At 43.2% G+C, this 13,300-nt stretch overlaps 1 protein-coding gene and 1 pseudogene across 1 annotated transcript; both read right to left on the reverse strand.

Moving 5' to 3' along the window:
* Positions 1-4,590: 4,590 nt before the first annotated feature.
* On the reverse strand, positions 4,591-5,252 carry LOC148875322 (lysM domain-containing GPI-anchored protein 1 pseudogene; annotated as a pseudogene).
* Positions 5,253-6,023: 771 nt separating this feature from the next.
* Positions 6,024-7,084, reverse strand: LOC148875323 (putative F-box protein At4g22030). Its single transcript, XM_088956795.1, is given in 2 exon segments — positions 6,024-6,943; positions 6,946-7,084. Coding segments are annotated over 2 exon segments (1,059 nt in total).
* Between the last annotated feature and the right edge of the window lie 6,216 nt (positions 7,085-13,300).

Below are 13,300 nucleotides of genomic sequence, written 5' to 3' on the forward strand. Positions count from 1 at the left end.
AGATCTACTATTCAAGAACTGAATTGAGTGCAAGATTAGAGATAACTTGCACAATTCAGTTGGTGATCAATTCAGATTTGAATTGATGCATTAGAAGTGTTTAAAGAAATGCATGCATGGGGATTAGATTCTTGCTAGAGATAGAAGAACCGTCACTCATGCATAGGATGAACATGCGTTTGAGAGAGGCTGTTCATGACCTTGGGGTTTCACCAAACCAAGGCTCAATCATGATTCATTCGAATGATCCAAATTGATAGATTGCTGAATTCTGAGATTGACATTTACTGTTTACTCTTCTAACCTGATTTGAAGGCAATTGGGCCAATGATTTAGATAGATTTTAATTTAGGATTTCTTAGCTTTCATTAGAGTTTTGATTTATTTGTTGATCATATAAGAAGTGCTCAATTTAGTATTGGTAATTGTTTCCTAAATCCTCGTGGGAACGATACTTCACTCACTACTTTATTACTTGAACGGCTAGTGCACTTGCTAGTGTCACAATGAGCCACACATTACACCTCGTTAACAAGGTGTTCAAAAATCAGATGGGGAGGAACATCGAAGCCTTTGTCAACGATATGGTGGTGAAGAGCCTAAAAGCCGAAGCGCACACCTCAGACTTGGCCGAGACCATTGACACCTTGTGGAAGTTCAACATGAAGCTCAATCTCAGCAAGTGTGCCTTTGGCGTCACCTTAGTTAAGTTCTTAGGCATAATCGTTACTCAAAGAGGCACTAACGCCAACCCTAAGAAGATACAAGCCATACTGGACATGGCAACCCCTCGGTCGATGAAGGAGACTCAAAGGCTCACTAGCTGAATAGTTGCCCTCAACTACTTCATGTCAAAGTTGACCGACCGTTGTTTGCCCTTCTTCCACACCATCAAGAAACTAAAAGACTTCCAATAGATAGAGGAGTGCTAGCACACTTTTCATGAACTGAAGAGATACATTGCCTCTCCTCCCCTCCTTGCTCAGCCTACTCCAGGAGAAATTGTGTACATATATTTCTTAGCCGGGGACGAGGCAATCAACTTGGTCTTGATAAATGAGGATGAGACATAGAAGCCAATATACTATGTCAGCAATGTTCTCGGGTAGGAAGCTCAGGCCGTATTTTCAAGCTCACACCATTGTAGTTCTGACGAACCAACCCATCAAGGCTGTCCTCACCAAGCCTGAGACCTCGGGACTTCAAATTAAGTGGGCCATCTAACTGTCTGAGTTTGACATCCAGTACCAGCCGAGGCCCGCAATCAAAGCACAAGCCTTGTCATATTTTGTAGTAGAATGTACCTCTAGTCGAACACTCCGTCAAGCCCCCGAAGATGAATTGGAAGAGGATTGCCCAGTCGAGGAGGCTTATCGCGTGTGGAGACCTTTTGTTGATGGGTCGTCCAATGCCAAAGAAAGTGGAGCAGGCCTCATCCTTCTCACCCTAAACGATGTAGTAATAGAGTATGCACTGAGATTCGGCTTCTCTGCATCCAACAACAAAGCCGAGTATGAGGCCCTTCTTGCTAATTTGCAGCTCGCCAAGGACCTCAACTCCTAGCACATCGAAGTCTTCAACGACTCACAATTGATGGTGAACCAAGTCAATGGTGAGTATGAAGCCAGAGAACAAAACAAGACTAAGTACCTCACCATGATTTAAGAGCTAGCTCACCATTTCCAATGCTTCTCCCTACAACAAGTCCTGCGAGTTGAGAACACGAGAGCCGATGCCTTTCCAAACTGGCGAGCACCTCGAACGCAACACTTGGTCGCACTATTCACATAGAGAAGCTACCTCGGCACTCTGTAGAAGAGGCCCAGATCCTCCCAGTAGAGGCCAAACCGTCATGGATGGATCCCATCATCAACTTCCTTTTGACTAAGCAGCTGCCCGACGACAGGAATGAAGCTAGGTGACTTTGATGTTAGGTAGCCCATTACACTTTGCTTGAGGGAAAGTTGTACAGAAGATTATTCACCTTGCCCTACCTCCAATGCCTCCACCTAGAGGAGGGTGAGTATGTGCTTAGAGAAGTTTATGAAGGCATTTGCAGCAGTCACCTCGGCAATAGAACTGGCTCGAAAAACACTAAGGTAGGGTACTTTTTGTTGACCCTTTACAAGGACGCACCAAAGTTGGTGTGGAGATGCGACAAATGCTAGAGACACGCCAACCTCTGCCACCAACCAGCCACAACCCTCTCAGCTCTCAGCAGCCCATGGCCCTTCACCAAGTGTGGAATGGACCTCCTCGGCCCCTTCCCTCAACCAACGAGAGGCAGGAAATACCTCATCGTTGTCGTGCACTACTTTACCAAGTGGGTAGAGGCTGAGCCCTTGGCTACCATCACAGCTCGAGCAATTTAGATCTTCTTTAGGAAGAACATAATCTGCCGCATCAGCCTACCCCACATGTTGGTAACTAACGACGGAAAGCAATTTAGAGATGCCAAGTTCTGGGAATGGTGCATTTCCCTTGGCATCAAACAACAATACACCTCAGTAGGCTATCCTCATACAAATGGCCTAACTGAGGTCACCAACAGAACCTTCCTGGATGGACTGAAGACTAGACTACACTGAGCCAAAGGCCTATGGGCTGATGAACTGAGCAGCGTCCTCTGGGCATACCGAATCACACCTCGGATGACCACGGGAGAGACCCTGTTCGGACTAAATTACGGCATAGAAGCAGTTATCCCAAAGGAAATTAGTCAGCCGACGCTCCAGATCGAAGCGTACAATGAAGCCGAGAATAGTAAAGCACTGATTTTCAATGTAAAAGTATATCAATTATCAATGTAAAATACAAAGGATGGGGAGATTTACATTGATTTTCAATGTAAACCTTACACTAAAAACAAACGCATGAAAATATAAACCGAAAATAGAGTTTTACAACAATCCGCATTTACACTGGAATTAAACACGAGCAAATGCAAACTGACAATGGTGTTTACGTTGATTCACATTTATAATAAAAATAAGGGTAAATTACAAAGACCCCCCTTGTATTATGGGGTTAGTGACAAAGTCCCCCTTGTACTTTTTTTTTGCAACAAAGACCCACTTGAACTTTAGTCATTAGACAAAGACCCCCTTGGCCGTTAAGTTAGATGATGGAAAGCGTTAAATTACCAAAATACCCCACTAAGCTTTTTCTATTTTCTTTTTTTTACACTTTTTCCCTTAAAACCTATTTAACCTAGGAAATGGATATTTGGTCCTGCAAAGTGATTTTGTTTGTTTTGATTGCTGGTTATCTTCCCTTCCATGATCAAAACATCATGGCCATGTACAAGAAGATTTACAAGGGTGAGTTCCGATGCCCTTGTTGGTTCACCCCGGAGCTTAATTAGCTTCTTTCTCGTCTCTGGTTAAGTCTTCTAATTCATCCTTTTTCCCATCTTCATCATAAAAGGAGTCCCCTTTATTCCGTTAATGTTTTCGATTGAATGTTTCAAAACCGTTGTTTTTATTGTATCCATTTCACCTAACTTCAATGAAGATGACAATGAACAGTATAAAAGGGTAGTTTGGACATTTAAAAAATTTTAAGCAGTTAGATGAAAATTTTTTCAAATTTAGAAAACCCAACTAATAATACATTAAAAAAGAACAAAACAAACTAAATAGAAGCCGTTAAATAGCCTTCACGAAGCAGTTGTTTAATACTCTCTCGGAATCTCTCATCGTTAATACCCGGGGTAAAGGTCATTAGGTCAACACATCGGTTGCCTTCCCTTAAAAGTCAAGCAACGTTCCATCCCATTAGATAATTCGTTACTAATTTAATTTTATATTTTAAATTTGAAAAAAGAAACCATAAATATATTAAAAAAGTCATATATACATATACAAATTCGTTACTAATTCTCGTCTCTTCTTTTTCCCTCTCTCACCATCCTCTTTCATTCTCTCTTTTCCAACTATCTGAAATGAAAGGACGGAGGAAACCTGTTTTTCATCTTCCCTTTCTTCTCTTTTCCGTTTTCAATCTCATCTCTATAGTCGTCGCTGACGATTCCACGATCATGGTAAACTGCAATGCTTCGTAGCCCAACAACAGATGTCTGCCCAAATCTCCGTCTTCCATCTTTTCCTCATCGTCATCGCCGACTTCTTCTGCTTCCATGGCAACCAACAGAGGGAGAAAAAAAGGATGGAAGGACTTGTAGTTGGCGGAACTAGAGACTCTCCTCCTGCAGCACTTGCAGAGACGGAGCTGGAGCCGGCGTCACGTCCCGACCCGAAGGCCCTGTCGCCACTACTAATCCTTCCTTTGCCATCCACAAGTCTTGCAATAATGGTAACCACCGACATTCTAGTTGGAAATCTAGAATTTCTAGGCATCTAGCCAAATACCAGTTAGGTTTCTAGTTGGAAATCTAGGTGGAATGACCATCCGAAGTTCCGAAGAGCTACAACCCAATAACTCAACTCATTGTTTTGGGTTAGATGGAAAAACAAATTCCTCAGACAAATTACAAGGCTTAATGATGCGAAAGCCCAAACAATGAAACAATACTACCAATTGTGACTTGTAGAGAAGAAGTAGGATGAAGAATTTAAGTGGTTAATTAAGCTAACCTGGAATCGGAACTTCTACAATGTCTCCTCGATCAACTGCCGCTTGTGACAGGCCATTAATGACCACCAACTCTGCTACAGTTGTACCATAGGTCGCTCCGATGCTGCTTAAGCTCTCCGTTGCGTGCACTAAATACGACAAGTAAATTGTCGTAATGCCATTACTAGTGTTATTGAAGCATTTGCACGGCAACGAATTACAAGGCTCTGATCACTCCACAGTCGCTCCTGGGCATCAACCCCATTAACGCTCATGATCTGCTCTGCACTGGCTAGCCCACCATAACCAATCGATATAGACTCGATTGTGTCTGCAACTCGAACCGTATAAGATGTCAATACGAAACTACAAATGTCATCCGTGCAGGAGCATGAAATGGGTATTCTGATTAGAGAAGTTTTGGGGAGGATTCGGTTCTCAGGGAATGACATTGTTGGGTCAAGCGAGTTTGAGCCTAAGGTATCGAGTACATTTACTTGGAACCTAGATGCAATCTCTGAGAGCGTGGAGTCCCAAGGAAGGAGATAGGAGAGTAGATAGGTACAGGAGTCAGAGGACTTACATGGTTCAATCCCAAATTTTGCACAAGTTCTGGGAGGGAAGACAAGGAAGAGGGAGATGAGTAGAATAGCAAGTGGTTGCACTAGAATTCCCATCGTATGATCTTGTATCAGTGAGTGCCTCTCCTCTCTATAACTGTAATTCTGTAAATGGTTTCACAGAAGAGAAGCAATGAAGAGATGTATAATGTGCATTGGTTTCCAAAGGCTCCACAAGGCATCGGAACGTCGTCCCCAGCTCAATGGAGAGAGAGAGATCAGAATTGAATTAAAAGGATTCAATCCCGATGCTGTTAAGGGGAAGGGCAAGAAGAGAGATGGGGAGAGAGAGGGGGAAAGAGAGAAATGTGAAGGAAGGAAGGGTAGTATCTGAAGATCGGGAGAAGATGAATGATATTTTTCTCGTTTAATTATTATAAAGGTAGTATAGGGATTAAAAAATATTATAATGGCATTTTTGGATGGAAGACTAAAGGAATGGGTCTGTGTCTCATGGTCATAGTACAGAAGGGTCTTTGTCACAAAACAAAGTACAGGGGGTCTTTGTCACAGACCCCATAATGCAGGGCGGATTAAAGCATCCTACGACTTCTTGATTTTTAGTTTTTACATCTAACCCATAAACCCCAGGCCCCTAACCCTAAACGTACTCTAAAATTTACGCGGAAAATGTACTCGTGACTGGGTAGGAGCTAAGTATTTCCCCATTTAGGGAGTTGTTTTTTAAATGACCAATCTGGTATATAGAAAACAATGAAATTTGTGGACCCATCTCTAGGCGATGTTATAGATACAGAAAAGAATACTAGAAAACGTCTGATGAGCTGCAAAATTTGATAATCAGAGAGGATCCGATCCATGGAGAAATCAGAAGAGCTTGCTTGCAAACTCTTTTTTGGCCTCCCCATCTATTGAAGATGCTGAAGCAGCTAGATCTCTAAGTTCTGATAGGCTTCTTCCCAATTGTAAAGCCACCTTCAGTTCAAACAATTCCCCATTTTCTCTCTTCTCTACGTCCTTTTCCTTCAAAGTGGATTCTACGGACTCCTCCATACATCTAAAGAAGCCAGCAGTGCTCCGGTACATCTCAAACACCATTCCAACTTGCCCACCATGCTCCAAGCTGCTGATAACACTTGCCAAAGCTCCAGCACTGACACCCAACAGCACAGCCCATGTCTCATGAGAAGAGCATCCCACGAAAGCTGACCCAACAGCTGCGAGACCTGTGAGTAAAGGACCAGAAATGGCTAAAACTCGGTTAACTTTCAAAGCTATCTTTCCCAGCCTCAAGTACTCTTCAGTGTCCTTCCTCTTCAAAACCGCAACTATCTGCTTCATCTCCTCTTCCAGCTTTCTGCTCCATCCATTTCCTTCTTTTCTTCCACCGAAGTTCTGTTCTCGTAATTTACTTTGTTTTGGCCACCACACGGCAGGCTCCACGGCTTTAGGGAACCTGTCAAGCATCACTCCAAGCAAGGGCAATGGGTAAGCCCTGTCAAGAGCAAACACCTGGTCCATGGCGTCCTTAACATCCACGGGACTAGGACTACCAAGTGTAAGAGTTGTTCGGATTTGCCCGTGAAGTTGCTTGAATAGCCTTGTCGCGTTGCGTTGTTCTTCTACGAGTTGCGATGGCTGAATCTTATTCATCACCAGCAACATCCCAGTAGCTGCCGTATATAATAGAGTAGATGAGAGCTTTAGTGCGGCAAGTGGTGCTCCCGTTCCAGCTGTTGCTGCCAGCCCGACCATCGTTGCAGCGGTGATGGTGACTGTATTAATGAGGTGAGAAGGAGGTGATTCCAGTTATTCCGCTGCTCCTGGATGTTGGCATGCATCTCCGCCCTGTCTGCAGCAGCTTCCATGATTGCATAAAGCTCCGCAATGACCGTAGACTTGGAGTTAACATCAAGATCATCTCTCATGGTTCTGGTAGCGACTTTAGCGTCAAAAGGCTTCGTTTCTGTCTGGGTAATGGTTGTTTCTGTCTGGTTAATGGTAATGGTTGTGTCTGGGTAATGGTTGTGGCTTTTATACAAAGATGCCTTTTTCCATAAAAGTGATTTTATGTAAAAGTACTTCAAGTGTTTTTGTAAAAGTGCTTTCACAAAAGTACTTTTATAAAAGTGTTTTCACAAAAGTATTTTTATAAAAGTGTTTTCACAAAAGTACTTTTATAAAAGTGTTTTCATGAAATTATTTTTGTAAAAGTGTTTTCGTAAAAGTAAACATCTATGACAACATTTTTAGGTCGAATTTCCTCAAAGAATGAAATGAACAAGATGGGGCATGATTATTTTTCATATTGCAAAATAGTCAATTTTTGTGTTAGGGGCTAGTTTTTCATTTTAAAAAGAATTAAGAGAAACCAAGCATGGTGATGTGTGGCTCCTTGTGACACTAGCAAGTGCACTAGCCGTTCAAGTAATAAAGTAGAGAGTGAAGTATCGTTCCCACGAGGATTTAGGAAACAATTACCAATACTAAATTGAGCACTTCTTATCTGATCAACAAATAAATCAAAACTCTAATGAAGTTAAGAAATCCTAAATTAAAATCTATCTAAATCATTGGTCCAATTGCCTTCAAATCAAGTTAGAAGAGTAAGCAGTAAATGTCAATCTCAGAATTCAGCAATCTATCAATTTGGATCATTCGAATGAATCATGATTGAGCCTTGGTTTGGTGAAACCCCAAGGTCATGAACAGCCTCTCTCAAGCGCATGTTCATCCTATGCATGAGTGACGGTTCTTCTATCTCTAGCAAGAATCTAATCCCCATGCATGCATTTCTTCAAACACTTCTAAGGCATCAATTCAAATCTGAATTGATCACCAACTGAATTGTGCAAGTTATCTCTAACCTTGCACTCAATTCAGTTCTTGAATAGTAGATCTGAATTCTTAGAGTCTCTCTCAAGCACTCTAGGAATTCCAAGCTGTAGATTAATTCGCCCAATCTGAAATTTGCAGATCTTTATTCTCTTTCAAGCAATTCAGATCTTGCAATCTCAGATCTGAGAATTCAGATCTGAGTTTTGAAGGTTAGTTGGCCGAATTGATCTGCAATCGCACCCTTATTCAAGAAACTTCAAGTACAATGCATGACCATTTGAATGAATCAAAAAGAATTAGATTGCTGAACTGAAATTTTACAAGCTGAAATACATCAAGGAAGAATGGAAACAAGGAGAAAGAAGAAAGAACATATAACTAAGAAACTGAATTCAAATCAAAAGAGAATGAAACTACAAATGATTTATTACAAAAAATCTTTGAATCACAATCCCTCAATTCGAACTCACCTTCTTCTTCTAGCTTGCTTGTCTTGAACTTCCTTCAGCCCTTCTTCTTCTTCTTCCTTGCGCCTAGCCTTCTTCTCTTCTCTTCTCTCAAGGTGGCCGAACCTCTAAGAGTGGGAGAGCCTTTCTCTCAAGCAATTGAACAATTTTCTCCCCTCCTAGAGACCTCCTTTTATAGTTTTTCAAGGGGGCTCTTGCCCCTTCTTGAAGCCTCTAGAATGGGGTGTATTACACCCCTCATGAACCTTCTAGAGTGCTCCCTCCTTCTCTTCAAGAAACTCCTAGAAGTTGCCGCCCCTAGCTCCCTTTGGGCTGCTATTTGGGCTACAACTTAGCTTGCTTTTGAGCTCATGTGGGCTACACTCTAGGCTGTTATTTGGGCTAAAAATGGGCCTTCCTTGCTGGGCCGAATTCTCCTCATAGCTAGGCTTTATTTTCTTGGGTTTTCTCAAGGAATTCACTTGCTCTTTTTGGGCCGAAGTGCTCTCTCTTGCTTCCACGACCGGGCTGGACTGAAATTGGTCTTTTTGAACCTTCTTTTCTTGCCTTTTTCCTTCCTTTTCTTGGATTGATTATCCCTGAACTTATTCTTAGCATTAAGCTAAATTAAGGCAAAAATTAATAAAACCGGCATAAAAATCCATGCTAAAGTCCTCAAAAATTATAGATAAATTGTAAGTTCATCACATGGCCTTAGTCTACTGATGGGACTGGGTCTAGTAGGCACAACAAAGTAAGCACGTCAAATGAACACTTTAAAAATATTTTGACAGCTACCAAAAGTGGGTATTAATCTTTTTCAAGGATAGACCGAGGATATTTTAGCGCACAAGTGTCAAAATAAATTTTAAGTTTTCATTTCCCGTGCTTACAACGTTGTACTACCTGATCCGAACTAACTACTGATCGACTTGCCAATGCTTTTACTAAACCACTTAGCTCCTGTTGTACGTTTTTCCGTTCTAAGGTCCAAGTTCACTGTTCATTCTAACCAACTTCACTGTTTTCTTTTAATCATATCACAAATTCAACTATAATTCAAACTTTATTGTACTGTAGACTTTAAATACAAGTTTCCATGAGGTAGCTATAAATACCGTAGAATCCTCCTTCATTGCTTCTTGATTTTACTATAAAACCAAACCGGTTGGGTTCGACACTATATATGTTTTGAAGCCTTAGCTCCCTTAGTTAACTAGTTACATTCCTCTATCATACGTACCGCCAGTACAGCCCGCTAGAATTGCCATCGTTGCCTTGCTAGAGTCTAAATAGTTTGATTCTAGGTTTGAAGTCTCAACACATTTTGACCACTCCCTCGATAGGGTCTTCGTCGTTGATGCTCTACCCTTTTGAGGTGAAATTTGGTTCATCTTTTCCAGACTAATCCAAATCTGCTCTTGGTTCTTCTCGATACAGCTAAGACAAACTTCAATCACTACCCATCTTGATTCCTTTGGATATCCATCGCCTTTAATTGATATTGATGGAGCGCAATCCGGGCACTCCTACCTGGTTGCTGATTGACTCCTTGTTGGCGATGGGCAGCGCCTAAGAAGATGGAAAAGAAGGATTCTCGAGGATATACCCGATGGGAATATTCCGATGCTTAAGTCAGAACGTTGGGGAAGGAAAAAGAAGAGTGTGAAAGCTTAGAGTGTATGGAAATATTCAAAAGTCTCAGAGAGCCTTTTCCCTTCTGCCTCAAGGACTTTTATAGGGGCGTTCTTGTTAGATCGGGCATAACCGCCACTAGGCCCATGCCATAGTCGTTACCTGCCAGGACTGCACTGGTGGCCATTGCGACGTACCCCTTCTTCAGCGAGCTATGATATAGCGAGCTGCTTTATAGGCCTGTTACTTAGCCATTACCAGGCTATGATGCTGAGTTGTTGCTCGTGCTGAGTCAGGTCCACGTGTCATTGTTTCATAGGTCGAGCCAAATCATCCTCCATCAATTGCCCCCCACTCCTCGAGCTGAGAACGTTGCCTTAGTGCAAGGAGTTCATGGAGTATGAGGGACTGAATTGACCAAAATTCAATCTTGATTGACTACACACATTAAATGCGTTTGCGGAAATCAGGAGATTTTTTTACTTTTCGAATTCCGAAAACGTGCTGAAGTGGCTCTTAACTCTGGATGTCATGCAACTGTCATTACCTCAATCATGGGAGACGTGAAGCCAATCTCCTTTCGATTTTCAGAAGGCATGCGGTCAGTACACCTGCGAACCGTCGAATCTGCCTTAATCTGGGCCGTTGATTCGGAGGCGTGGAGGCTATAAATAGAAGGGCCCTCTGGGTCTCATTTTCCCTCATGCCATCTTGCTGTCTTCAAATTCTGAGGTCGCGCATCTATCAAGTCTACTCGAATTCCTCAGTTCACTTCGTCCCGTCCCTTCCGGTGAGTCTCGATCACTATTAGACATGTCTAGGTACCCATACCACACTCGTCATCGGGGCGGTGACCAGGATGATGATGCTCCCCCAAACTCGGGGGGAGCTTGGGAACGGGCCCCGGGAGCCTGGGAGACCTCTGGTGGCGGAGCCTCCACTTCCCGAGGAAGGGAGCCCGATACTTTCAGCCCTTCCTCCATGACAGAGGGGAGACTTAGGTCTCTAATTATCTATTTCCACCTTCCCAGGGCCCTCATCTACTGCCTTCCCACCGGTAACTTTTCGTGGGAGCATGGTCCCAATGAGATAGTTATCTACTAGGAGCAGCTCGAGGCTGGCCTGCATCTCCCCCTGTACCCCTTGATAGTGGAGGTGCTAAACCACTTTAACGTCACCATCGATCAGCTTAATCCCAACGCCATTTGGAACATGGTTGGGACTATATCCTTGTGTTGTGAATACTGTCTTCCCCTGAACCTCGACATTTTTTCTGCTATCCTCTGTATAAAGAATGCCACTCCCGGGGCTCCGCCGGAGAGGCGTCTCTACTCCTTCTCTCCCCGCCGTAGCTACAAGCTCTTATACGAGCTTTCGAATAAAATTCCCACCTGGAAGTGGGATTGTTTTTTGGTCTGCAACACTGAAGGGTGGCCCTTACCTACTTCTTGGAGGGGCGCCATCCATGACTCTGGGGTCGAGCTAGACCCTGACACTCAAAAAACGATGCTGTCCTGGGCATCAGTTGGTTTTCTCTGTTCGGATTACTTGAACGAGGAGAAGCTCGTGCAAACCGGCCTGAGCCCGGGTAGGTTGCCTCTTTAGGACGCGTAGTACCTTGTCACAATGTTGTGTATATACATGTATTTTGTTCTTACCGAACTGATACTTTATGGTTTCTTCTTGGCAGCCATCATGTATGGTGTTGATTCGCACCACCTTCTGTCTTCTCGAGCTATTTAGCTCGGTTATTGCTTTGTCGTTTGCTATTTTTCTTTCGTGTATTTTTTTAAGAAGTGATGAATTTTACTTTTTTCCGCAATGTTCTCAACGTTCCAATAACTTAAAGCTACTTACTCGAAGTAGGACCCCTTGGCAATTGTTGTTCCGAGCCGTCTTTTGACGTTTTAAGGCATCCCTATGGTGTCATGCATGCCCGAGCTATGTCTTTATTGCACCGAGATCATGTTAGCCCGGCATTTTGGCCCTTAGGCTTTGAGAGTGACTTGTGGGAAACTGCAATGCTTCATAGCCCAACAACAGATGTCTGCCCAAATCTCCGTCTTCCATCTTTTCCTCATCGTCATCGCCGACTTACATGGTTCAATCCCAAATTTTGCACAAGTTCTGGGAGGGAAGACAAGGAAGAGGGAGATGAGTAGAATAGCAAGTGGTTGCACTAGAATTCCCATCGTATGATCTTGTATCAGTGAGTGCCTCTCCTCTCCATAACTGTAATTCTGTAAATGGTTTCACAGAAGAGAAGCAATGAAGAGATGTATTATGTGCATTGGTTTCCAAAGGCTCCACAAGGCATCGGAACGTCGTCCCCAGCTCAATGGAGAGAGAGAGATCAGAATTGAATTAAATGGGTTCAATCCCAATGCTGTTAAGGGGAAGGGCAAGAAGAGAGATCGGGGGAGAGAGAGGAGAGAGAGAGAGGGGGAAAGAGAGAAATGTGAAGGAAGGAAGGGTAGTATCTAAAGGTTGGGAGAAGATGAACGAAATTGTTCTCGTTTAATTATTATAAGGGTAGTATAGGGATTAAAAAAAGGATTCCTTCAGGGTTACCCTTCTAATAACTTATCTGCTTAGGGGCTTGAGCGAGCTGGTTTCCCTAACTCGTGAGCTAAGGTAGCCTCGGACTATCCCCTTTAAGGTAGCTCAGGGAAACCGAAGCTCGTGTTGTAGCAAACTCCTTCAGCGAGCTACGATATAGCGAGTTGCTTTATAGGCCTGTTACTTAGCCACTACCAGACTATGGTGCTGAGTTGTTGCTCGTGCTGAGTCAGGTCCACGTGTCATTGTTTCGTAGGTCGAGCCAAATCATCCTCCATCAATTGCCCCCCACTCCTCGAGCTGAGAATGTTGCCTTAGCGCAAGGATTTCATGGAGTATGAGGGACTGAATTGACCGAAATTCAATCTTGATTGACTACACATATTAAATGTGTTCGCGGGAATCAAGAGATTTTTTGACTTTTCGAATTCCGAAAACGTGCTGAAGTGGCTCTTAACTCTGGATGTCGTGCAACTGTCATTACCTCAATCATGGGAGACGTGCAGCCAATCTCCTTTCGATTTTCAGAAGGCGTGCAGTCAGTACACCTGCGAACCGTCGGATCTGCCTTAATCTGGGCCGTTGATTCGTAGGCGAGGAGGCTATAAATAGAAGAGCCCTCTAGGTCTCATTTTCCCTCACGCCATCTTGCTGTCTTCAAATTCT

The sequence above is a fragment of the Nelumbo lutea genome, chromosome 1 (genome assembly GCF_056320005.1).
Source record: "Nelumbo lutea isolate HS-2025 chromosome 1, American lotus-T2T, whole genome shotgun sequence".
Taxonomy (NCBI): Eukaryota; Viridiplantae; Streptophyta; class Magnoliopsida; order Proteales; family Nelumbonaceae; genus Nelumbo; species Nelumbo lutea.